The sequence below is a fragment of the Gouania willdenowi genome, chromosome 12, assembly GCF_900634775.1.
Source record: "Gouania willdenowi chromosome 12, fGouWil2.1, whole genome shotgun sequence".
NCBI lineage: Eukaryota > Metazoa > Chordata > Actinopteri > Blenniiformes > Gobiesocidae > Gouania > Gouania willdenowi.
Genome location: NC_041055.1, coordinates 4,800,947 through 4,828,058, shown reverse-complemented (window position 1 = coordinate 4,828,058; position 27,112 = coordinate 4,800,947). Strand labels below are relative to the sequence as shown.

General features: G+C 39.0%; 1 protein-coding gene and 1 long non-coding RNA gene across 2 annotated transcripts in view; both read right to left on the bottom strand.

Annotated features, from left to right (window-relative positions):
• npr2 (natriuretic peptide receptor 2) overlaps positions 1-27,112 on the bottom strand; it is a 68,723-nt gene that overhangs the window by 14,704 nt on the left and 26,907 nt on the right. The window contains exons 8-15 of the mRNA XM_028462698.1: positions 16,273-16,393; positions 14,045-14,119; positions 10,514-10,591; positions 7,246-7,350; positions 6,785-6,856; positions 4,617-4,776; positions 4,362-4,517; positions 889-1,057 (exon numbers count right to left, since the gene is read on the bottom strand). Of these exons, the coding sequence (XP_028318499.1) occupies positions 889-1,057; positions 4,362-4,517; positions 4,617-4,776; positions 6,785-6,856; positions 7,246-7,350; positions 10,514-10,591; positions 14,045-14,119; positions 16,273-16,393 (936 nt within the window). The remainder of the gene's footprint in view (positions 1-888; positions 1,058-4,361; positions 4,518-4,616; positions 4,777-6,784; positions 6,857-7,245; positions 7,351-10,513; positions 10,592-14,044; positions 14,120-16,272; positions 16,394-27,112) is intronic.
• Positions 21,229-22,681, bottom strand: LOC114473221 (uncharacterized). The gene is made up of 3 exons (XR_003675232.1): positions 22,385-22,681; positions 22,262-22,298; positions 21,229-21,299 (listed from the first exon to the last, which is right to left on the bottom strand). It is a non-coding gene; the product is annotated as an uncharacterized LOC114473221 (long non-coding RNA).

The following is a 27,112-nucleotide window of genomic DNA, read 5'->3' as shown; positions in this document are numbered from 1 at the left end:
AGCCTCACTATAGCGTATGAGTGAATGAATGACTCGTCCGCGCATACAGAGACAGGCTTCATCAGCTGACTGGAGATCAGTCTATTAGATGTAAATCTATATCTTTCTAATGGATGTCATCGGTAAATGAAAGGATTGCATGTATCCATTAATAATCTTTCTTTCCTAAATGCAGCTGTCAGATCTGCACCAACCACTATCTAATAACAATGGGCAGGTCGTTTTCTAAGAAAACTGATTGGTCAGGAGGTGGGGCTTTAATACTCGCTAAGATCCTAGCCAGAACAAAACCTGGTCCCGACCAGGCTAGTCGTTCAGCCTAAGTTACCATGGAGATTTAGCTCTGTAAGACGTTAGCGAGGTTTGTTGGACAGCACACTGATTAAATCCCGGAAGTTAAGGCGATAAGAGGTAATCTAGCTTTGTAGCATACCCCTCTTTGTGAGAGTTATTTTATCTATATTTGGTGGGATTTTATGTGCTTTTATTGTCATTTTGTTTATTTTTGTTCTTGTTTTGCACTTCTGTTTTCATTTTGTCTATTTTTGTGTTTTAATTGTAATGGTGTGTATTTTGTTGTTGTTTTGCATGTTTTTGTTGTCATTTTGGCTATATTAGTTGTTGTTTTGTGCATTTCTCTTGCCATTTTGCCTACTTTAATGTGTTTTTGTTGTTGTTTTGTGTGTTTCTGGAGTCATTTTGTGTATGCATCATTCAGCCCTGGGGCCACCAGTTGTATGATTTAGATATTTTCCCTCCTTTAGACACAAATCCTATTTTCCTTCTTTTTAAATGATTGCTCTGTGTGTAAACACGTGAAGAAAAGAGGGAGGGGCTTCTTTCTAATGAATCATGTGATCAGTAATGGGTGATGGGTGTGGCTCTCACTTGTTGAGCTTGGCCATGTAGATCTTGATGTGGCTGAAGTCGGCCCTCTCTGCGGGGTCTTCGGCCCAGCATCCTTCCATCAGGATGGTCAGCTCCTCAGAGTGACATCGGTTGTCCGTTGTCGGACGAAAGTACGGCTTCTGGCCATTTCTCACCTTCTGTACGATCTCTGTGGCAGAGAGGACACCAAAGGATTTATGGGGAGGAAGTCATGTTGTTATAAAATTATAATTGCTCCTGTTAGTAGATGGAAACATCAGGTGAATATGTTGTCCTCAATGTCAGTGTCTTTCTTCAAGGTTGCTCATAAAGCAGTTTGACTGGGTTTCATTGGTTTATTGGTTATATATATATACTGTATATAGACCAAAAACATGTATGTTAGTTAGTTGGTTAGGCTAGTGCGTCGCTCGAGTTTCGGTAAGTCAACTCACAGTTAGTGACAGTTTTTTAGTTAATTCCATGATTTTCTGTGATTAACTCTCGACTAAAGTCACGTGCAACTAAACGGTTTTGTGCAAAACTAAATATAAAAGTCATGTATAATGTCAAACTTTATTGAAAAAGTTTGCAATGTAAATAAATGCGCAATCCTGTGGGTAGGGGCCTATAAATAAGAATCACAAGCAGTAAAACTACAATACATTTTATAAATTTCAACATAAAATGTAGTTCAGAGGGGCCCACAGAAATGTGATGTATCTGATCCGAGGGCCACATTCATTTCAGTATTTAGAATAATGTCCAATCTAAGCATTGATACTGTACATAAAAGAGAACTAATAGTTATCGTCTGCTTCTGGAGTCATCTTGTGTGATTTTGAAGTCATTTTTGCGCATTTTTGTTTTTGATACATTTACGAGTGTCATTTTTGTCCTTTTGTGTATTTTTGGAGTACATTTTGTGTATTTGTTTTCCTTTTATTTTTTCTGCATTGATTTTGTGCCTTTACATTGGGATTAGACCAAGCGACATATGTGGCCTATTGGCCGCCAGTTGCTCATGTCTGAACTGGGTAATTAGAATTAAAAATAAAGCTGTTATATGGCAATGATAAGCAAAAGTACTTGAAATGGTTGTTGTATTAATATGTTGCCTAGTAGTAAAAGTAGTTAAAGAGCATGTGGATCTGCTAATCATTTTAATTCTCAAGGTGTGACATGGCTCGCCAAAACCAAACTTAAACAACCACTAACTAACTGTCTGTGAGGCACCAGTTCATTAACTGGATGAAAGGAAAGGTTCAGTGTTTGGCGTCACTAGAAGCTTGTGATCCCATGTAGGATTACTATTAGATTACTGATAAATACGTAATCTCTTCTCCAGCAGGTTCACATGTGTGTGTCTAGATAATGAGCGGTTCATTGGTGTAAAGTGTGCACAGACCGGAGAACATCTGCAGAGCAGGCGGCGCCATGGGGCACAGCTGGAACCCAACGTTATGTTTCCTCGTTCTTTCCTGTGATCACACACTTAGAGCAACTCTAGTCAGGAACTCATTGCAACATAATGCAGCCCAAAGGTTTTGAACTTCAGAGTGGAGTCTCGGACCGATTGTTGCTTTTATTTTGAAGGGAGAATGCTCGCGACGAACGACTAAAAATAAGAACTTATTTCATTTTCGTGCATCCATTTGTTGACGTTTAAATGCATTGCATTGTGGGATGTGGAGATCCGTAGACGGATGCATGGAAGTGTTTTTACTTCATTCTGATATCAAAGGGAATACAGGGAACAAAAATGGTGTCAAACTATGATTCTATGAATCTGTTTATGGGACTCCACATCCCACAATGCAATGTGTGAAAATGTCAGCAAAGGAGTGTTAATGGTGGAGATGAAAACAAATTTTCAAGCGGCAGTTCCAACCTTTTACATCTTTGATTTAGTGCTCTATGAGGTCTACACCGTTTCTTTATCTAGGGATGGGTAGCTTTCACATTTGAACCAATACTAGTTTTCTGTGAATCGGTATCGGTACTCAACGGTAGCAGTTTTTGGTACTTTTGTGTGGTAATAAATGATAAAATCTTAAAATGTTTCAATTTATCATATTTATTTCTCATATTGATAGTAATAATAACAACAAACAACTTTAACACATATATAAAAATTATCTTTGTTTCACAAATGTCTTCATCGTGAAATCCCTTATCTACAACTACCCATCTATAATGCACAAATTAAAATGTGACAGGGCTCTATATTGTGAATATTTCACTTGCATTTGTGCACAAAGGTGGAATCCTATGAAAGAACAGCAAAAATGAGCTTATCTATAGCTTGGTTGAAGCAGAGCAGCTGTGGCCCGTCTGCTTCCTGAGTCTACGGCTCTGAAAGCGGAGTCAGCATCTCCGCTGACCCGTTTTCGGCCAAAAGAACAGAGTTTTTGTTCAGTTTTATTGCTCGTGTCAGAGCTTAGTTGTTTCTAATCCTGTTTATCCTAAGAACCTTGTGTGCCGTGTGGTGAAGCGAGAGTCTGACTAAAGAGCGAAGCGACGCGCTTTCTCTTTAATACCAGACATTTCTGTCTGTTCGAGTGGGTTGTTGGACACCAGAGCGTGTTGTGTGTGCGCGCTCGCGTCACAGAACCGAGAAATATATCTGCGCTTCACTTCAGACATAGCTCTGAAGCTCTTCGCCGCTCGATCTCCAGCTCTCCTGTCGCCGTACAGCACGCTGTTCAGGAGTGAAGCTACATTTACACCTGTCATTTTCTGCGTGGAGCTGGGGTTCGGCAGGTCCTCGGTCTGCATTGTATTTTAAAAAGCGGAACCATACTGAAGCTTCTGCCGTCATGTGCGTGCAATGTTGTGTTCATCTACTGTATGGGAAATTGCCTACTCGTTCTTTCCTTTACAGTCACAAGGATGCATTTAGGTTTAGCTTTGACTTTTGATTTTTCGCCAAAAGTCAAAGACTTCGTAAAAAGTGGTGCACATACCGATCAGACTAGTAAATGGGGAAGTAGTCGTTAAGCCAGTACTCTCCATTAAGTAAGTGTCTTCTAAATAAAAGCCAAAATTTCAACTTTTGACCTGTGAGGCCGACACTATGCCTATATTGGATAAGAAATGATCGTTTCCAGCAGCTTTAAGCGACATGCCAAAATGTTTGGCTGCTTCTAATTGGCTCAGTTTACATTCAGTCATGCTCTTTTCTTGCTGTTCGTAACATTCAACTGTCCACCAAGCGGCTATCGGTGGTCATAATGTAATGACTGGTCACTGTGTGTGTTAGGGGTTAACATCTGCTCAGCGTGTGTGTGTTTCTGCCAGGAAATCAACATGAAGCGTGACCTCATGAAGAAATGTTCTGGAATTTTTGGTGTTTCACATAAAGTCTGATTTATTTTCATTAGTCTTGAAACTCTAATTAATCACTCTCATCTCTGTTTGCTTGTTGGTCTGCTGCATCTGATAAACAGTAGAGGATGCTGGTCATGTGATGCTACAAAGTGGCCTGTGTTTACCTTTGGGGCTGAGGTCCATGCCCTCTACGTAGAAAGGTCCATTCCTCAGAGCTATTTCCTGGAGAATGATGCCAAAACTGTACACGTCCCCTTTCTGCGTCCCCTGGGGAGGATGGCGGTCATATATGAGCAGCTCAGGCGCCGTCCAGAGCTTCACTGAGGAAAGAGGAAAAAACACTGAGTCAATGAAAAACAACAGAGGTGAAATATTTTGGTTTTTTCTTTGGTTCTTTATGATTGAAAAACTCAGCTTACTTGCATAAAGCGAATGCGAGTCATCATTTTCGCAGGACGAACGGAAGCTGGCCAAGCCATAATCCGTAATTTTCAAAACAAATCGACTGTCCACCACGCAGTTAGATGACTTCAGATTTCCATGGCAGCCGAAGTAGCTGTTGTGGAGATAGTTCATCCCCTGTCGAAGAAGAACGTGAAGAAGTTGAGCATTAAAAGAACGTCCCTCACTGGAATCCACACATGTGGGAATAATGTGTTCTGACAAGTGGAGGGTTTGGAAAGGAGGCCGTGTTTCAAGGGCGCGCGCTGTCACAGGGGAATTTCCTGTGAAAATTATGGTTAATTCCTGGAGGAAGGGGTACTGAATGTACTGGTGTTCAATACTGTGTGGAAACGGTGAGTCAAAGATCCCTCAAACACTGCTGTCTGTGTGGATGGTTTCAGCCGCAGCACTTCCCCAGATATGGGATCCCCGAGTGGATCCTCTGACAAAAAGCCTCAGTGTGGACCCGTTGAAAGAAATCACTTTAATTATGCATGAAATTACTGTTGATGCACTGAGGACGTCCTGCTTTGGAAACTCACTACCTTCAGTGTTTCAAAGCTCATTTTATTTGGTGCTTTTCTTTTCTTGCTGACATAGACTTATGGGTCATTTCAACACATTTTCAGGACATCCGATGTACCTCGATCTCAAAAAATTCATAAACATTTCATCAATTGTTCAATGATAATTCAATTGGTCTAAATTTTTAGATTGTGCCGTACTTTTTGAGATATGGACAATTTCGTGAAGGGCTTTGTGTCGATTGTTGTGCATCCTTATTCTCCCATTTTCAGCTTCCAATATCTCAGGAACTACATCACATAGGAAACTGAAATGTGGTATAGTAATACAGCTTCACCTACTCTCTCTGAATATACAGAAATATCTGCTATACATCCTATATGGTGGATATGCCAGCCCTTCAAAATCAGATACAAGTTTGTCCGGGTTTGGGTCTGCAACATGTTTGGGTCTTCAGTAAACAACTTAGCATATGTCTCAGCTCCCTGTAATTTGATCAGTTTAGAGCTATGTACATAGACTGTTCACATCACTAATGATTAGTCACATATATACATTGGTTCTTGGGTGACAGTCTCTGAAATCTGAAAAGATACTTTTTTTACTAGTTTCATTGGCCCATAAATGGAAAAAAGGTATACAAGGTTTAAATAAGATACACAAAGTAAACTAAAATTAATCTAAACCAAGCCATAATAAGATCAAATAAACTCAACAAGATCAACAAACCTAAGCTAAGGAAAACAAAGATACACTAAACAAAGCTAAAAAATAAAATAAAAAATTAAGTAAAATAAGATGTGATTTTCTAATTGAGACTAAACTAAACTGAACCAAGCAAACTAAGTTAAACTAAGATAAATAAATAAGCAAAAATAATCTATGCTAAACTAATGTAAACTAAGTTTTATGTCCACTTTGGGCTTTAGTTTTATAAAATGTTAAGGTTTCATTTATCCAGACAGCTGTTTTTCAGGAATTTTACTTTGATCTCCTGACGTGTTTCGACTGTCAACTGGCAGTCTTCCGCAGAAGTGTCTGCTGATCGCTTTGATGTTTCTTTTTTTTTTTTTTTCCTCTTGTCTGCACAGCTGTCAAAGGTCTACACTACAAGAAGTCCAATCATTATGAGACAGCAATGCATGTTTTGTTATTGAAATAAAAATAAATTGATTTATTTTATTGCTTAATTGTGATAATCATCAGCCCTCCCTAAGGAAGGGTAAGAAATCTTTTATTTTAGGGAGGATATAAAAAGGGAGAGCAGTGTTACACCTTTGATGTTTCCTTGACTTCTGCGTAAAAATTCCAGCAAGTTCTATTTGGCTTCTTATTGAATAATATGATTAAGGTTTCATTGATTTATTGCTGGAATTATTATGCAAAAGTCAAAGAAACATCAAAGCAATCAGCAGACACCTCTGAAGAAGACTGGCAGTTGACAGTCGAAACATGTCAGGAGATCAAAGTAAATTTCCTGAAAAATAGTTCAAAAAAGAAAGTTGCTAGTTTTAAACTTTCTTTTTCTCTTCTCAACATTGTTTTGACATTTTTAATGAGACAAATATTTTCGCATGTAACCAAACAATGTACTTTATTCCTTCAGTTGGCTACGTACCTTCACGATGTCATTGATCAGAGAGTAGCGAAACATCCAGTCCAGGTTGATGCTCTCATTCTCCAAAATATCCTGGAAGATTTAAATGAGATTTCAAAAGAGAAACACGAGTTTGACTGTAAGAAGAAATCAAGGGGTTGTATGTGATTTCCTGTTGGAAACAGCCCCTTCCTCGTTTAAACACTTCCATTTTTTTTCCCTGAGTATGACTGATGTGTTCCCAGTTTATTTGTCTCAGAGTTTTAAGTGCAGGCCATTAAAAACCTATTTTTATCCTTCTTAGAATAAACCAAATAATCCATAAATGTCAGCATTTCTTATGGATATCAGACTTCAAAGACGAGAAAGATAAGATCTCCAGCCCTTGAAGGGAAACAAACATATTGCTCATCCCTAAGTAACATACATCTCAAACATGCAGGACCGTGACTCTTCAGTAGAACAGTGAACAGTGAGGTTACCTGCAGACTTCCTCTGGGACAGTATTCTGTCACAATGCAGATGTTGGGAGGGTCGATGCACGCTCCAATGAATCTGGTCAGATGGTTAAACTGAATGTCTCTCATCTGTAAACACACGCGCACACACACACACACACACACACACACACACACACAAAGGAAGCATGTGAGTGCAACACTTTCCACATAATGGTTATTTCATTGGTTTAACGGGACGGAGCTCAATTTTTTTAAACAACATGAAGCTTGTAAAACCGGAAAACATTGTTGAAGCTGCAGTGTTTAAAGTATGGGACAAAAGTAGCGGCTTATAGTCCGGAAATGACGGTAATAGAGGTAAGACGATACACTATGTTCAATATACGATACATGATATTGAGTTAATGGGATCAACCAAAAAACGAAATCAAAAAATAGATATTTGACTTTAAACTCTGTGTGAGCTTTTCAAGTTTCAAACTGAATAAAAAATGACATAAAAAACAAAAAAATAAATCAAAATATGTGATGCAACAATAAAACTTTGATCTTCGACAAGACATATTGTGACATTTTATCAATGCTAGATCTCATCGCACAATATCTTTTCCCTCCCCTAGTAAATAACATGTTTAACCTCGCTGAACAATCAGAAAAACGCAGTGAATTAAAGCAGATGACGTGTGAATAAGCTTCTGTTTTCATGTGTATGTAAATCCTCACCAGCCGTGAACCTCGCTGCACGTCACTCGACTGATGTTGCATTTTTCTACAATGTTTGGAACACTACGCTGCCAGGGGCTCAGGATGATCTATTTGCAGTCGACTCACTGGCACTGGGTCTTATTCGACGTGTCGAGGCACATTCCTGCTCCGGGCACGCAGTTAAACCGTGCACAAACTGCCCTTGGAGGTAATGAATGAGGCAGTGTGTAAGGCAGAGGTGTTGAGAGGACTTATGAGCAGAAATATCAGAGCGAAGGAGGCAGAAACGGCTCAACATGGGAAAATATCAGCCATCACACCAATTTTATGACGGCCAAAGTCTCCTTAAGCGTGACTCATATTTATAAAAAGGATAAAAACCGAGTCTTTAAGGCTGACAAGGCCTTTTGTCAGAAAATGAGATAGAATGACAAATTAGGTTTATTGACTGGTCGTGTGTGAAACATCCAAAGTGCTGTTCATAATTTCAACAGTTCTGTCTTTGACTGCGGTGAGTGACGGCGGCTCTCAGACGAGGAGAAAGACGTCGGCCCACCCTTTGGCCTACATACAGTAAGTTCTCCTGCTGCAAACCACTGATTGGGGGAAGCAGAGAGGGAGGTGTAGAGGGAGAGGGCGGGGGAGGGTCCTGGAAGACAACTGGTTAAGTTTCCACTGGCAGGCCCGTCTCCTCTCCCCTCATCTGGATGGTTTTCTTAGCGAGCTGAGGTTTGATGGTCGGTCAGCTCCCGGGGCTTCTGGAAAGCAGCCAGCTCACCCTGTGTGTGAGGCCGCAGAAGAACCAAACCTCCGACCGTAGAGCAGCAGGACGCAGCGTGCAGCGCAGAAACAGAATGAAGGCGTCAAAATGAAGAAAGAAATCCATCATCACCTTGTGTTATGATGATTAAACGGCCACGACCGTCAGAAACGTTTTTTGCTTGTTTTCCACTAAGCCCACTCTTTTATATACATCAATCCACAGCAGGCCCAAGATACATATTAGGAAACAGCAAGCTGGACACGTGCACATTGACAACCAACACTGCACTAATAACCTTTTTAGGGCAGCCTCTACCTTTTAATGGGCCATTAGACCCATGCTTTATCATGGCCTCCGATTTTCAGTGATCACGAAAAACAGACTGAAATTACAGAATTAATTTTCTGAAATGGGGCACGGTGGCTTAGTAGTTAGCACGTCCATTTCACAGCAAGAAGGTCCTGGGTTCAAGCCCTAAGGTGGACATTATCACACGTGGGTCTTTTCTGTGTGGAGTTTGCATGTTCTCCCCGTGCTGCACGGGTTTCCTCTGGGTACTCCGGCTTCCTCTCACAACCAAAATACATGACTGTTATTTTGATTGGAGTCTTTTAATTGTCCATATGAGAGAATATGAGTGTGAGTGGTTGTGTGTCTGTCTGTGTGTTGCTCTGCGATACACTGGCGCCCTGTCCAGGGTGTACCCCTGTCCAGGGTGTACCCCCACGACAAAAGCAGAAACAAGCACGTCAGAAAATGGATGGATGGAATTTCCTGAAATGTAAATATTTCTATGACACAGATTAGAGCTTTAATGGGGCCAAAAAAAGAAGACCCGAACCCGGCCTGAGCCAGACAGAACACGGCCCTGACCCGAATAGAGCCGATGTCTTTTTGAGCCCAAACCTGTTTCAACCCAACACTATTCACATCCGTGCATGCGCATGTAGAATGATCCGAGGCGAGTTCCTTCACTAACTCGGCTATATTTTCTAGTCACTCGTTCTTCATACGACTATAAACATGACGTTGTGCCGCTATAGTAAGTATGGGTTTACTTCTGCTGTAAAGCATCTGGTAACATTGCTGTAACACAGCTCAGAGCTGCTTTCTATGTGACAGCACACAGTCCACAATGAGTCAGCATCCATTTGTGGGTATTTCTCACGCTAATTGAAACACATCACCTGACCGTTTGTTTACCGCATAGCATGCGGACCCGGCCTCAGACTGTGGCATAACGTTTGAAATGAAGCCGGAACTTGATCCTGACAAATGGACTGGGCTGGGTTCAGGAAAAGAATTCAAGCTCTAACACTGACATTTTTTGGGAGAAAATCACAGATTTTCACCAAATTTGACCAAATTAACGATAAACAAACTTTTAATATGTGGTACAAAATCTTGCAATACAAAAACTCCGTGATCTCGCTTGATCTTGTGAGATTTTGTGCAATTTGAGCGTACCTTTTCAACTTCTGAAGATTTCACTCAATATTTAGTATTTTCAGCATGATTTGTAGACATTCAGAATGTCAGCAAGCTGATAAAACAGAAATAATACACAAATGCATATCCTAAAACGGAATTTGAGAAAATGTTAAAATTAAGAATTAGAGGCCCTTCATAACACCACTTCAGTTAAGAGTTACGAACAAAGGACACAACAACTGTGATCATCTGTTTTGCAATGTCCACTAATGCCATGGTGTCATTGTTGGACACATAAAGTTCTGCACATGATTTCATAATCAAGAACATAATAACCAAAATTAAAGCTAATGCATTTGACTTCCCCTCAGATACTGAGCTCATACTCACATGTTTGAGTTCCAGTAAAACTTGTCTGGTCAGCTCGATCCTTTTCTTGTTGACGTGCTTGATGGCCACCAGGTTTCCCTGTAAGCAACACAGAAACAGCTAATGCTAACACAGCTAAAATACAAGCAGCAACAGAAAGAGCAGCATCTCATGGTCCATTTATGGCCTTTTTAAGTCCCACTGTTGTAGAAAACATGAGTATTGGCTGTTCAGAATCAGGAAATGAAAGAAGCGAGGTGATTTATGGAAAACCTGTCACACATTGTGACAATGAAGTATCTACAAAGCAAGAACAAACTCAACTTCATTCTCCTTTCTTGCTTTGAAATCATTGTTTTTAATGTAGATCGGATAGCGTCTTGACACATTACATCTGGTTACGTTTGCGTACAAAAGAAACCCCATAACAACTTATTTAACAACCTCATTATGAAAAGAAATGACATAAACCAACGAAGATGTTACTGTTTGGGATCCTGTGGTCAGTGCATGTTTTAGGCTTTAAAGTTCAAATTATTACTCGTAACAAGCAGCAGTGAGTGGCTGTTGTAAGTGGACGACATTGTCCGGGTGTGAAAGTTGTAGAAAGTAGGCTTTACACGATTTTTGGGGCGATCACCGAACAGTTTTAAAAAAAAAATGATCACCGATCCGATCATATGAATTCAGGTTGTTTTTTTAAGTACCGACCATTTCTGAATTCCGAATTCCTTTGGTACTACCTGATACAAATTCACGGAAAATCAAACGGGACCTAAATGCAGCCTTGTGACTTTGAGGGGGTGCGTGGCCCTTTAACTGTGAATGAATGCCCTAGTCGCTGGACCAGTGTGTGGAGTGAGGGAACGTGTGACCGGAGCAGATTGATTATAAGCTGTATGCCGTTGTTAGTGAGTGGCAAAATAAACACTGCAGCTGTTGAATCAAACCAGAGTCCCGTGTCATACTCAATGACTGCTGTGAAGCAACTACAGAGAGTTGGAGATGCAGCTGTGGAGGCAGACCACACTGGAACTATGTGAAGCCTCCATTAGCATTAGCATTAGGAGCAAATACATATTTACTGACTGTGGCATCGCAAAACCTGCTGTTGTTTATGGTCCGTATTCACAGGTGCACGGCGGGGGTGGGGCGCACGCACGCACACGCGCTTCTGTGTCCACCACTGCCCTGAAACAGACAGAAGTGTCCGCTATGAAAGCAAAAGTAAACCGGAGCGCATCGCTCTGCTTTAGGACTCTCACTTTTAACATGCTCAGGCTGAATAAACAAAACAAACGTGCACACACGCGCAGGAGCTAACAGCAGACGCTGCGATAAAAAAATGCAATGGGAGCATCTACAAAAATCACGACAATGACGCCATTGATCGGATCGGCAAATTAAGACATTACAGCCGATCACATTAATTGCATAAAATGCTAAATATCCGTCGATTCGATATAGCCGATCAGATCGGTGTAAAGATTAGTAGAAAGTTTGTTTTGTTAAAAACGAGAGCTAAATCATACCACAAACATACCAACATTTCTCTGCACAAGCTGGACAGATTTAAGGTATATTTCCTGATAGAACAATAATTAATATTTTATATTGTATTGTTGTTGTATTGTGGATATCCTGTACGATTACCGCTTTTGGCTCGCAATCTAATTTTTTGTTGTTTTGATCAAGCTGATTTGATCAGGAGATCCCTAATGAAAACTTTCAGTTTCTGTTTATCTTTACAATCTCTGTTCACTTTGTGCTAAAGTTCTACGCAACTATAAGGCCTGTTTTATTTCATTGTATTACGTACCATCAGGTAAATGTGGTAAAACCAGGAAAAAACACCTGGTTCATTCACAGAGAAGTGCTGTATGAAATACAGCACTTCTCTGTATGTATAGTAATATGTCCAATGATATTGTTTGGACATGTATAGTAATATGTCCAATGATATTGTTTTTTCTGAATTTTAGTGGTAATATTTTATTTGTTTCAAATGCAGGATATTTGTAGTATTTTGAGAGTCAATGATTGTTTGGTCTTTTCCCACTGCTGTTTTGTACTGGTTATTTCATTGTTTCTGATTGTCTTTTATACTTTAATTTTGCGTAACTGTAACTAGATTTCCACCACTACGATGAAACGTTATATGAAGTCTTGTCTCTTATTTCTTCCCACTTCTTTTTTAATATTCAACAATTATCTATAATATGTGGTTCCTTTGTCGTGTCCAATGGAGTTCTGAGTACGTTTGACATCATGGGGATCTTTCCAATGCAGGGCTTTGTTTTGCTTCAATCATGCATAGTCTTAGTTCCTGACTTCTTTGGTTCTGAATCAGTTTTATCTTTTTTTCCCCATAGTTTTGTTCTCCCCCAGTCTCTTTGTCTGTTCTTGTGTATTACAATCCCCTGTCTGTCTGGTCTCTGTGCAAGTGCAGAGAAATTGTTGAAGATTTTCCTCTTGTCTGAACTCAAGTGTTTCTCATCCCATGATTCATTTCTCTGCACTATTCAATGGCCATGTTTTAAATGAGTACACTACAAACCCAATGAGTATACTATTATATCATGTATGGTTAGGATAATGACTGTTCCCACTGAAGTATACTTCCAAGTTTCCCAAGATGCATTTAGAACCTGAATCACACTGAGGCTAAATATCTTTGTTGATTCTCCACCTTTGAAAGTTCTGAAAACATTTTAAGCAAGAAAGCGGAATATCAACATGTGCTCATTTGATTCATAAAACTTGCAGAAACACATTTCATAACAACAGTTCAGAGATTTTTGGAGACCCGCCATTGTGCTACTGACTAAACTTTGTTACCTTTGTTAAAACAAGAGCGTTAAAAGAACTAGAAGAGATGCTTTTCTTTTGAAATGGGGATGTTGCATTATTAGCTTGAAGTTGGTCCCAGGACGATTTTACGTTGCATTTGCAATGTATCATTAGGTGGTTGAGTATGACTAGTATGCCCACCTTACAAAAACGTCCCGATATTGTACACATATTTCTCACGTACTCTTATCTAATGTGAACACACTATACTATTTTTTGACATCGGTATGAGTAGTACGTTAGTATGCCATTTCGAACACAGCCAATGATTGCTTGGTCACAATGTCTTTTCTGGTGGATCATCTTCGATGTCATTTATGAGTTGCCTCTTTGTCCTTCTGCATTTGGATCCTCAACACTTCAACACCTTACCCCTGTTTTCTTTGACTGCTTTTGGAAAATGTAATAGCCTTTCATTCATCGAATCACTCTGCAGCTTTTTCTCACTCCTTATTCAAAGGATTACAAGGATAAATCTGCACCAACAAGCTGTCGATCGTGTCAAGACTGTGAGAAAACAGGAAAGAGAAGCAGAAAACTGAAGCCTTCTACTGCTCGCATTAAAAGACGACTACCTAAATTCGCCCACACGCTCTTTCTCTCCGCTTTCCAGCGCTCCGGCTTTGTTTTGCGAGTGTACACACGTGTGGGCGGGAAAGGAGAGCGCAGGAGTTGAAAATGTCAGAACTCACCAAGACTTACCTTAAAATAGCCTGTTTTTGCAAATAGCTGATATTTTCCATGGGCAGTTATCAAGGAGCCGTAGCTGGAGCCTCTCTGTGAAGGTGGAAACCAGGGAAAAAACATGTCAGCGTGCACAGTTTGTGCCACACACACACATTCCAGTAACACTCTCACTGCTGACATTACAATTCAAAAACATTTCCAAGCTAATTAAACTGTCTTTTACAATATTTAAGAAATGATTGTGTTGTTTACAGCTTGTCTCGAGGCGAATATCGAGTGTGATTTAAAAGAAATTAAAACCAGCCAGCAGTCGACTACACGTTCATACATAATGCAAATATTGGCAACACATGCACGGCGTACTGGAAAATACACAAGCTTGGAAAATTACTGAGGCTAACACACATTATCCCTGGAACTAGACCGAAAACCAGTAATGAAAAAGGTGTGTGTGCGATGCATGTGCTGCTCATGAACGCTTGCACATGTGGCTCGAAATGCAAGCCGAGGTAGACGCATTAAGTCTTCAGCCGACAGAAGCTGATCTTTGGAGAACGTGACGAGGTATTAAAAGGGTCTATCCCACAGCGAAACCAGCCACCTTCAATTAACCGCTGGGAATGCTTTAAGGAATGTGCAAACTCCAAAATTACTCTGTCTCGCTCGGGGTCGCAACAGACAGAGTTTTAATAGACAGAAGAGTGTGTAAACGGTGTGAAACTCTGAATGATGATGAATACAATGAGCCTCTTCCCCACAGGGATGTGAGCAAAAACCACAGCGTTACCTAGCTGCACAACCGCTAACTAGCTAAATTGAAACACTAGCCAATTCTGCCAACTATTAATGATGGAAAGGAGCAATATTTGTCATAAAATGGAAATGGATCACGCCATGTGCTAATTAGTATAACCTTAAAGTGATAGCATTTAAGCGAAAAACGCTATTAGCATGTAGCTAATACAAAGTTAAGTCGTACCGTCTTGTTAGAAGTATATAAGATGATGTTCCCGCATTTCTATTTAATAAATGCCTGTTGTAGTAAAGGGCCTGTTTATCACCTGTTGCAGGTGATTTACTAAGATTGCCTGTGCAAATGACATCAGGTGCAAAAGTGGTGGAGATCGCCCAATATTGAGGGTTTTGCTCATGCTATGTTATGAGGGTGGGCATTGCCATGAATCTGATGATATGTTACAATTCGCGATTTACATGTCACAATACGATATATCCCGATACTAAATAACAGGATATACAGTACATCGTGATATCAGTAATTACAAATTTCGTCGTTACAAGAACAAAATGGTGATATACAATTTATTTCATTTCTTTTAAACTTGCGAGAAGTAAATGTTAACTAAATATCAAAAACAAGTGGTTTGATTATCAAATGTCAAATTCCATTTTTCAAAAAAGTTTAACTTTTGCTTCTACAACAGATTCTGATTCAGATTTTTTTTTTAAAGTAACTTCCAGACTAAATGCATTGAGGAGTCAGATTGTTTAACAAGGTCTGATGTGGTTCACTAGTGACCGAGCGTTTACATGCTGTGCATGTTAGCACAATTTATTGTTTTTTTTTTAGTTAAAAAAAATTATTAAAAAATTGATTTGGACATTTTTTGGCATCGATACGTTAACCGTGCAGTGAATTATCTCGATATATTGCCGAAACAATTTCTTGTACACCCTTATCATGTTATGTTAATGTGGAGAATGTTAGATGAAAAGATCACAAGCGCTAAATGAAATGTTGGATGCATTAGTGGAAGAGGTAAATAAAAATATTCTTGAATTACAGCAAACAAATGTGAATAAAAGCAGGAGAAACATAAGAGGATAACAGAAACAACGTCTGAATTTCAGTTAAAATTTGTAATGCATGATTTTATCGGCACGTTATCGGTATTGGCCGATTTATTGGCCATTCCACCAACATAATTAACCAATAAAATAACAGGCTTCTCTTCCTTTAACAAGCTATAGACATCACATACTGCACGTAGAAAACATTTTCATGACTAAAAATGACATGTTTTCATAACATAAGTTCAACTATTTTTCTTATTATTGATGTTGCATCATTTTCAGCATTTGCCAGTGGACCAACATGATAAATAATCTGCAGAATAAATCTGTATGTTAACTACACGTAAAGAAACTAGATGATCTCTGCAACTAGGTGAAGGCGAAAACTAGCGGTATCCGTTTTTGGTCTTTTTGGTAAGAGCTGTGTCTACCTGAGAGAGGGTAAGTCGACTTCCAGCCCTTTTGTGGTATTTATTGGGGCTCTCAAACTGAAGGTCCTCCCACCGTATCCTCCATAGCATTCCAGCCAGTTCTTTCTCCAGCTTCAGTTTCCTGCACCGGCAAGGATAAAAAATAGAGTTAACATCAACTTGGACGGCGTGGTACAAATTACAGGCGAAACATTTCACAAACAAAAAGTCTATCGGGGTTGGGGAGCAGCTCCCATGGTGGAGGGCTGATGTTTCTACCGCCAGGCTGATAACGATAAGGAAAAATCCCAAAGAGACCTGCCAAGTCCGGGCTCTGTGTGTGGGTTTTGAGGAAACAGATTTATTGTATCTAACAAGAAAACTAAAAGCTCTCCATTCGCTACGACATGTTTGCTATAATTTTCCTGAGCTCGAGGCTCACAAAGCATATCTCTCTAGCGTCTGCGTGCTAGTACTTTCCGGTCCTCATGCTATACTCATCACAGTTTGGCAAAATGGAAAAAACACTTTTTCTTCAAGGTTTCATTCTTGTGTCAGACAAAGAAGTCATTCTTTCAAGCAAAACTGGAAACAAGGAACAATATTCGACAGCCAGGATCAGATCTATACAGAAACTTTGGGTTCCCTATAAAGAAAACAAGGTTAAAGCAATGGCTTTATATGTAATATAGAGAATCTCATGCTTTAACAAGCATTAAACAAAGGCAATCCAGATATTTATCAACGCATTTTTAAAGAACTTTTCCTGAAACTCTTTGAGCAAAACGCTCATTTAAATAGGGGCGGTCTGCACCAGTTCTGCTCGTGCACTAATGATTAATGCAATCATAGTGAATTCCGCACAGCAGGTGAGGAAACTGCGTCACCAAAGGATTTAGGGAAGCAACTGAATTACCACCCTTTATTTCAGATCTTTGTGAATCTGGCCCTTTGTGTTTCAACCGCTGGAACCACATGTCAATGTTTTGTCCCGTGTGGATTTATCAGGGCCAAGGATTTTGCAGACCATAACAGCGGCTGGATAGCGTCACTCTAGCTTCACAATGATCAGTGTATTTTCTGTGAACACTCGTAAAAGTTGACCTGCCACAAGATCACCTGATCTCTTTCTACAGACGCTTGATTGAGGGTGTCCTTTGTCACTGGATTCTCATTCGGTTCAGCAGTAAAACAGAAGACTCTCCAAAGAGCCATAAAGACATCATAGTCGGCACAAACCTACCCACGCTGGAGGCCATCATCCCTTCACAAAAAACCCCAAAAGTCAGAATGATCATGAGGCCCTGCTTTCACGATCTATATCTATACTGGAAATCAAAACTCAGCGAGCTTTTGCTTTTCTGCATTGGGGGACATTTCTGTCTACCCTGAGCTTGTCTTTGGACCACTTCATAGACTGTTTGAACTTCTTCCATACGGAAGACGATACAGATGCATTAGAGCAAGGACAACAATACTGGCAAACAGCTTTTATTCAAGAATGATCACCATTTTTAACTCTGAGAACTTTGAAAAATATGTTTATATTATCGTGCTTACATGTACTTTTTTTTTTTTTACCAACTTGTGTAAAGATGTTGTTGATCTTTTATTGGAATATTATATTTAATGCTTTTAGAACTTTACACTTGAGCACCAATAAATACTGGGCATTTTAACTTTCTTGTGTATACCTTCATATGATATGGCAAATGATCTATTCATCTATTTTGCTTCCTCTCTCTGCCTAACAATCTGAAATACAACGTATATGCTGATGATAATGTCATTTTCATGCCTCGATTACAGGCGGGGGCTCTTGGAGTCTATACTCAAAATTCTCCAAAGAACAATCTACGCTATGCTAACTACCATCTCAATGCTCACTATACCTTTCTATTCACAATTCTTTCAAATCCAACTAACTCGCCACAGATCGCAGAGTCGACAGATGCTAGTTTTTATAGGAAGGGCGGTGGTAACAGTGACATAAAAAGCCACCAAAATGTCACAAACCACTATTCTAAGCCAATAGAAAAAATTCAATTGTAATAGCCCAGTTTTAACCCATAGAAGTCAGTCACTCCTACATTTTTACAACAAAAAATGTGAAATTTAAATTCTGTGACTAAAATGTCAAGAGTTGGACAAGAATCAAGCAACAACACTACTTCATACCAGATACATTTGTTTTGGGGTTTAGTTATTTGAAGACATTCTGCTGCTGCTAAATGATTAAAAATAACTTTCCATAAGTTTCTGATATGCTTTGAAGTTTGTTTGAAAACATCAAAATGACTGACCAAAGTGGAAGGACATTACTCAGGATGAGTAAATGGTAAACGTACTTGTTTGGTGTATGTAGTGCTAAATTACCACAAAGGTAATCCCAAAGTGCTTTACACTATCAGCCACATTCACCCATTCACATAATGATTTACACAGCAATGGAGACAGAGCAGCCATGCAATTCACTCATTTACCATTGGGAGAAACTTGGAACGACCCCGACCGCTCGATTGGAAGACGACCCCTCCACTCCCTGACAATTTATAAGCTTTTATACATTGGACATTCTCTTTATCATCCAACAATTCAAAAGAGATAACAAGAAGATGAACAAGTACATAAAAGCATATGTTATACATAATCTACAGTATTTAACGAAGGTGAATGTTGAAACTGATATATATGCCGATGACGTTTTGGTTTTCAGTAAAGAATAAAGTGACATTTCTTTATCCTGAACTGAACCACCTTTCAAAGTCTTCTCAAACTATTGTTTTTTTCTGCTCGGACACAGATGAATATCACATGTATATATTCTGAGAACTTCTTCTCGTACAGTCCAGGAAAACCCCATAAATCTGCAGTTATGAAGCTTTGTATATTTTTCAATGGTACGTTTGGCTGCAGCTGAATGGTAAAAAGCTCTCCATGTGTCTGTGACATGCTTCCAGTTTTATTTTCGAACATCAGACTGACTGACAGACAACACAGAGGTGGAGGCATTCCAACAAAACAATCTAAAAGCTAAAAAAAAAAAAAAGACTTGTTAAAGAAAAGTGTTGATTTTCAGTTAGTTTTATCTGTATTTGGTCAAAGGGGGTGTTGGGGGATTGATTTTCAGTTTAAAGTAGTTGGAAATGAAAAACGAGCAGAGCCCACACATTCCAGACCAATCTTAAAGGTGTAAAACACTTCCAGATGCTGGGAGGAAATTATTGCAGCGTTTGCATATCGCCAGGTTCTAGGCTTCCCCTTTACATCCCTGTTGGCCCCATAAGATTTATTTTATTCACTCCTTTAGCTACTTTTTCCACCAGGATAAACTTTGACACTGGAGTAGTTTTGGTGCGTATTTGTGTCGGTGAGAAACACCAGTAAAGCACAGGTGCCCTCCATCCCTACTGGGAAAAAAGAGACTTTTCTATTTAAAGAGTGCGGCTTGGAGACCTCTGGCAGCCAGAAGGGCACAGTGTGGAGCTCCACACTGAGCCTATTGTTTCATAAATCCCATTTGTGAATACCTCAGCTGGACCAACCCCATCCGTTAAAATAACAGAGCGGTTGTAGCTTTGCCTAAGGTCCACTCACACCGCCGCAGCTTACTCAAAAACCAACGTTCAGTGGACGGAGATGCTGTTGGTCAAATATAAACATGTTTGCGTTTCTAAGCTGAGAGAGATTAGTGTTTATATGATAGGGAAATGACAAAAGTCTATTTGATTGGTGTGATCTAGGGCAAACGTGGACCAACTGGCGGCCCTCGAACTAATTTTGCGTGGCCCCCAAAGTAAACGCAAACAAAGCAAACTTTGTAAAAACAGAAAAAATTATCAAAAAATACACAATATAACAACAAAAATATACAAAAGATAATTCCAAAACCCACAAAGATGACAACTAAAATAACAGCAAAGGATACAAAACAACAAAAGACACAAAATGAGAAGACATACACAAAATAAAAATGAATTATGCAAAACGGCAACAAACATACACAAAATGACTCAAAAAACACACAAAACAACCACAAAAACACACAAACTGTGTTCCTCCTGTATTCTTCCGCAGATTAGTGATTATTCTAAATGCTGACATTAATGTTGATAATGTGACCCCAGATCAGATACAATCACATTTTTGTGGCCCACGCTGTGATGAAAAAAGTGAACAAAAATAAGAACAAAAGACAACTACAATAATCAAAATAATGCCAAAAACACACAATATGACAACAAAAATTACAGAAAAGGATACAAAACCACAACAAAAGACACAAAATTAGAACACAGCACACAAAACAACAATAAATTATGCAAAATGGCAACAAACACACACAAAATGAGAAAGAATATACAGTACATAACAATAAAAACACAAACACTGTAATCTTCCTCTGATTGGTCATTTTTCTAAAATGCTGAAATTAATGTTGACAATGTGGCCCTCAGATCAAATACAATCACATTACTGTGGTCCCCGTTATTGTTTACTTTTAAAAAAACACTTTGTTGTTGTTATTCAAGACAGCTAACCATTAATTTATGATACATTATCCTTTATTTAATATTAACATTTGGTAAACAATGTTGTCTGGAATAGTTCTGTGAGAATCAATGCTCCATGATAAACTAAAAAACCTCATTTTTAATTTATCATTAAAACCCTGACCGTAGCAGCTGGAAAGAAAGAGATAAATGTGAGAGAAAAGCACTTTGTGGGCACATTTTATTTGTGTTTTGTCAGGTGTGCACTTCCTTCAGTACGAGAAAAATGCATTGTGTCATTATTTAGATTCTTGTGTATTTTGCACAGCTGGATTAGGATTTCATTATTATATATTCTCTGATAGGCAATAACAACAAACAGCAGCAAATATATAGCCTTTAAAATGATATTTTCTAATGAAATCTGGCTGAACTGTGGGATGTGTGGACTGGCCACATTGTGACACACTTTGCATGTTCTCAGTAAAAGTGGAGGCTTGTAAGCAGCTGCCGTCCTTTCCTCCTCCCCATCCATCAGCAAAGCTCCACTGGTGGCTGCGAAAACAGGAAGTGATTTGTTAGTCTTTGCTATCAAACAGAGCCGGCAGTGAAAAAGTCTATTGAAGGCGAGTGTTTCACAGCTTGAAGGTTTATATCCCCACTTTCAACGCTAAAGTGCAACTACAGGCCACGTGCACCGCTCGGGCCCGTGCACAACGAGCTTAAAACACCGACTGTATGTGTGTAAATCTAAGTTTAGTTTATGGAACAGTTTTCCCGTTAGCTTGTACATAAATAGATAGAAGGGGATTGAAATGGGATTCTTTCTATGATGAATTACGATGCACCTGTTAACAACCAAGTTTGTTTAGAGGAGGGACTTCACACAGTAGAGAGAGATTTAGAAACCAAACCAAAATGACTCCAAACATGACATAAAATGACAACAAGATGCCACAAAGTGAGTCCAAAAACACAAAATGACAGAATTACAACACAAACTCACAAAATGACAACAATTATTTGCAAAATGACTCTAAAAACACATGAATTTTTCATATTCAAAAATGTTAAAATTAAAAATTACTAAAAAAAAAACATATAAAAGGACAAAAGAAATACAAAATATGACAAAAATTGCATAAAATGACAGCAGAAATTTACAAAGTGAATCCAATAACACACAAAACATGCAAAATGTCTCTAAAAACACATAAAAGGACAAAAAATACAAAATATGACAAATTACACAAAAGACAACAAAAATTAACAAAATGAATCCAAAAACACACAAAATGACAGATAATACAATAAAGAAAACAAAAAGTCACAGAATGACTCCAAAAACACAAAAACAATATTGTTTTCTCAATCATTGCCATTGCATTGTTTAATTGGATTGAGTTTATTCTCATGTGGGACCAAAAAATCCTGGCATTTTCATCAAAAAGCTGAATTAGACTTTAAATCTACATTTCAAAAATCCAAACAGAAATTTACCACATGACAGAACTCACCTTTTAAAAGTCCACACGAACAACTTCAAGCTCGAGGCTAAAAAAGACAGAAAGAAAGAAAAATGTTGACGCTGATTTTTATTAAAGATCTGCACTTGTCAGATATTGTCAGCTCAGAGTTACCTTGGTTGGATGGTTGGATGGTTGGATGTCTCCTCCTCCGTCTGCTCTCACTCACTGGTGATTAACACTGGTTTGTGTAACTGCTGAGTCATTGCAGTGTTTGAATGGCACTTTGGTTGTTCAACAGGAAAAGAAAAACTTCAGACGTCTTCCGTTCTTTCGTTGTATTTAGTGAGTGTTCCTGACATTCAGCAGGTCCTCCGTCTACTTCCACGCTTCCGTGCTTGATCTAATTCTTCTGTAATTAAATGAGGTTTCACGCTGAAACCGGAACACGCGACCTGTGTCAAATGTAACCATTTAAAATCCGTATGTTTTCACAGCTGAATGCAGAACCTGCGGACTGTTTATTCTTAAACACACGGCTGAAGGAAACACTGTGAGCAGGACGGGAATTAATGATTACACAGGCGCGCTTTTAACTGCTGAGCACATTGGTTTAAGGTCTGCTTATTTTTAGCTCCAGACCCTAAGTGAAGTTTAAACACAGCGCTGAATGTGGGTATGGTTCGAGACTTGGACAGAAAATGAGCATTGATACTTCTTTCAAGATGGTTCTGGTTTGAATGGAATATAGAGATAGAAACAAACCACGGTTTGACCAACAGTGATCTAGTTATTTGAAACTCTTTATTGTCTCATTTCACCCTTTTAGAACATATATGTCAAACTCAAGGCTCGGGGAAAAATCCAGCCCATTAAAATATACAATTTGGCCTGCAGAGGGAAGTAAAAATGGCTGAGAAACCAGTGTAAATGACCAATAATATAGTTGTGGACATCTCAGTAGGGTTGCTAAGGGGAGTAAAATATCTGCCAAATTTCCTCTGGAACTTAAGATCAGGAATTTTGGCAATTACAGTAGTCCCTCGCTATAACGCGGTTCACCTTTCGCGGCCTCTGTGTTTCGCAGATTTTTTTTACAGTTCAATTTTGGATGCATTTTTTTTTACAGCGTATGAACGCGCATTGTGTTCTGCATCCTGATTGGCTAATGCTCCGTTCACCCACCAGCGACACATCCATCTTGGTGAGTTTCACTGTCTGCTGAAGCGAGGAGCTGCGCTCCTTTTTCTCCTCTCATAAACATAAACCACCAGTGAAAAAAGCCGGTGTGATTAGGGGCTAACACCAGCCTGTCATTGCCCGATCCCGTTAGATCTCGGAAGCTAAGCAGGTCTGGGCCTGGTTAGTAGGTGGATGGAGACCACTGAGAATTCCAGGTGCCACAGTGGGGTGGCAGTCACCCCAGTGGTATCTGTCATTGTGTCCTTGAGCAAGGCACTTCACTTACATTGCCTAGTATGAATGTAGTGTGTGAGTGAGTGTTGGTGGTGGTCGGAGGGGCCGATGGCACACTATGGCAGCCTCGCTTTCGTCAGTCTGCCCCAGGGCAGCCGTGGCTACAATAGTAGCTTACCACCACTAAGTGTGGAGTGAAAGAATAATGCCTTAATTCTGTAAAGCGATTTTGAGTGTCTATGATAAAGCGCTATATAAAATTGATGCATTATTATTAATGCTATGCTAGCTCAGTGCTACAGAGAGAACTTTTACCTGCTATTACCACCTCCTCGCTGATTCTCCTCCTCTAGTCCGGTCCCGGTTATAAAGGCCATGTCATACAGCTCCAGGTGGTCACACACAGCTTCTACTCCATGGTTGAATGGATGAACAGACCAGTGTCGGTGTTGACGACCTGACGTCATCGTCAACAAAGACTCTGATTGCGTTCGGCATCAATGTCTGATCACTAGCAGTGTGACTCTGATGTGCTGTATGTTTGAAAACAGGTTTATGTTTTAAAATCTACAAAAAAAATAAAAATAAAATCTACAAAGATTTGAACTTTGAGAGTGTTTAAACAAGAGAAACATGTTAATTCCTGTGTGTTGAGGGGTTTTACAGCCTTAAAACATGTATAATAATTGTAAAAAATAAAGCTGAATACTTTGCAGATTTCACCTATTGCGAGTTATTTTTAGAATGTAACCCTCGCGATAAACGAGGGACTACTGTATTCAGAATAGAAACTTTTTATGGGAATTATTGATCGAAATTAAGCAGAAATTGGGAGTAATTTTAAATCACTGTATCATATCCAAACATAAATATTGCCTCCACGCAAAATAGTACATGAAATATACAAAAAAACACAACATTTCAACAGATTTATTTGGAATCAGAACTTTACAATTATTCAAGTCGAGTTTTATTGAATTTGTCAGAAATTCAATGAAACGCTACAATATTTGCAGGGGTTCATGGTTTTTTCCCCCATGCTTGTATAACACGATGGAAGTCATTTCTACTCTCAAATTGTTAAATAAACCTAATTTTTCCCAAATCTTCCTCAATCCTCAAAATATTTGACAGAGTTTCCCCAAAATTAAATAAATATAGTCACTACTTGTCACCCATTTCTTGGATGTTGACGGTGTCTTATATATACTACATACTTTTATGTCATTTATACATGGAAATGCAAAGTACCACTAACGTTGAAAGTGTTCAATTCCCCACCTCCTGGGTTAAAACGTATCCATATTTGACCTCTGAAATAAAATAAATCTTTAGAAGAAAGGTTTGGACACAATGTTTAAATATGTGTGAAGAAATGAAAAATCCAAAAAGTATTCTACTGTTTTCTCAAATGACTTCAGAGCTTTAATTTAGTCTAAACAAGAGCAAATCTCGGCCAAGTACCAAATCTCGTCTTTGCCAGACATTGGTAGTGATCTGCATCATGGTTCAATGATAATTCACACTTTAAAGATCATGGAATTAATTTCCAGCGCGTGGGTGTGCTATCGTATGCTCCAAACAGGAAGTGCGCAAAGTCACCAGCAATTGTAAAGATGAGAACTGTAAGTAAAACGGATGTTTCTGAAACTGGGGCTGTGTTTGAAATGGCATACTTCATACTATATACTACACACTCATTGAGTATGTACGGTACTGTCTACAGGGTTGGGGTCAATTACATTTTTCAGTTACAATTACGTCTTCAATTATCCATGTTCAATTACGATTACGTTGGCCAGCATTTTTTTAATTACAAATTACAATTAAATTACGGTTATTTTTATCCACCTGAAAGTCAATTACAATTACGCTCTCAATTACTAAATGATTTAACCATGTCTTAAATCAGCTGTAAATAACACTAAAACAATGATCTGGCATCTAATTTGTTTCTCAAGCTATAACCCTTGATTTATTTTATTTTTTTTAATGGTAAAATGATCTTCATAATATAGCTCATAACAGCCAATCCAGAATATTAAAAAAAACCCACAGCAGACCATGATTCATGCTGAAGTACTAATACCTACTACCTGTATAGGTGTGAAGATTCACAAGGTATTATGCACCATGGCATCTGAGGAATGCACACCTACAGAATCAAATGTTGGGATTAACCCACCTTTATGAGATAGAGCAGACAAGGATTCCAGTTGAACAATTGAGAAAATAAAGAAATACATGACTTTGAGGGTGTAGTCACAATGGCAGCCCAGGTCGTGCACGTGTCAAACCATTGGGGTCCCATTGTGAGGCTTGTGTAAGTGTGAACTTCCAACCAGTCTTTTTTGACCTGGTTGGTCACACATGTACGGTGGCTGGGAAGTGTCAGGTGAATGCATTTACAGAAACGAACACAAATGCAAACAGTTCACAACACGAATGCAAACCGGCCACAACGGAAGTGTTTTTGACGGACGGGTATTATGATATGATAGCCTGACATGAAAAATATAAGCGTATCCTGATCAACTTTCACTTACTTTCATACGCGTTTCGATGTCTTCTCCTTGTTCTTCTCTGTTCTGGCGGGTTAAAAACATCCGCCAGAAACGTGTCCGTCTGTAACACTTCCGTTGTGGCCATTTTGCATTGGTGTTGTGACCTTTTTGCATTGGTGTTCATTTCTTTAAATGCGTTCACCTGACACTTCCCAGCCACCGTACACATGTATTTTGTAGACAAGGACAAAGCTGGCCTAGAGCAGTGAGTGCTATGTGATGTGTAGACATAGAGTTTCAGTTGAATTTTCATGCTATTTACAATTACAAAGTCAATTATCTAAACTCCAATTATAATTGGAAGTAGAATTCCAATTATAATCACACCGTAATTGTAATTAATTATCAATTATACAATTACAATTATAATTGACCCCGACCCCGCTGTCTCCTATATACTATAAGTATGATTAGGATGGTGAGCGTTCCCACTGAAATATACTTCCAAGTTTCCCAAGATGCATTTGGAACCTACAACAACAAAAACCTGAATCACACTGAGGCTAAACATCTCTGTTGATTCTCCACCTTTACTTTGAAAGTTCTGAAAACATTTGAAGTGAGAAAGTGACCAAGCAGAATATCAACATGTGCTCATTTGATCCATAAAACTCACGGAAACACATTTCATGCTGACATTTTGGTGATTTTCAGAGACCCTCCATTCTGCTACTGACAAAACTTCTGGTTAACTTCAAAACAAGAGCCCTATTTACAAAAGAGTTAAAAAAAAACTAATGGAGGACAAGAAGAGATGCTTTTATTTTGAAAAGTGAATGTTTGACTTTCAGCTTGAAGCTGGTCCCAAGATGATTTTAAGTTCCGCTTGCAATGCATCATGGGGCGGTGAGTTTGACTAGTGTGTCAACTGTGCATACTTAAAAAAAATGTCCCCATATAGTATACATTCTGGTATTTCTCA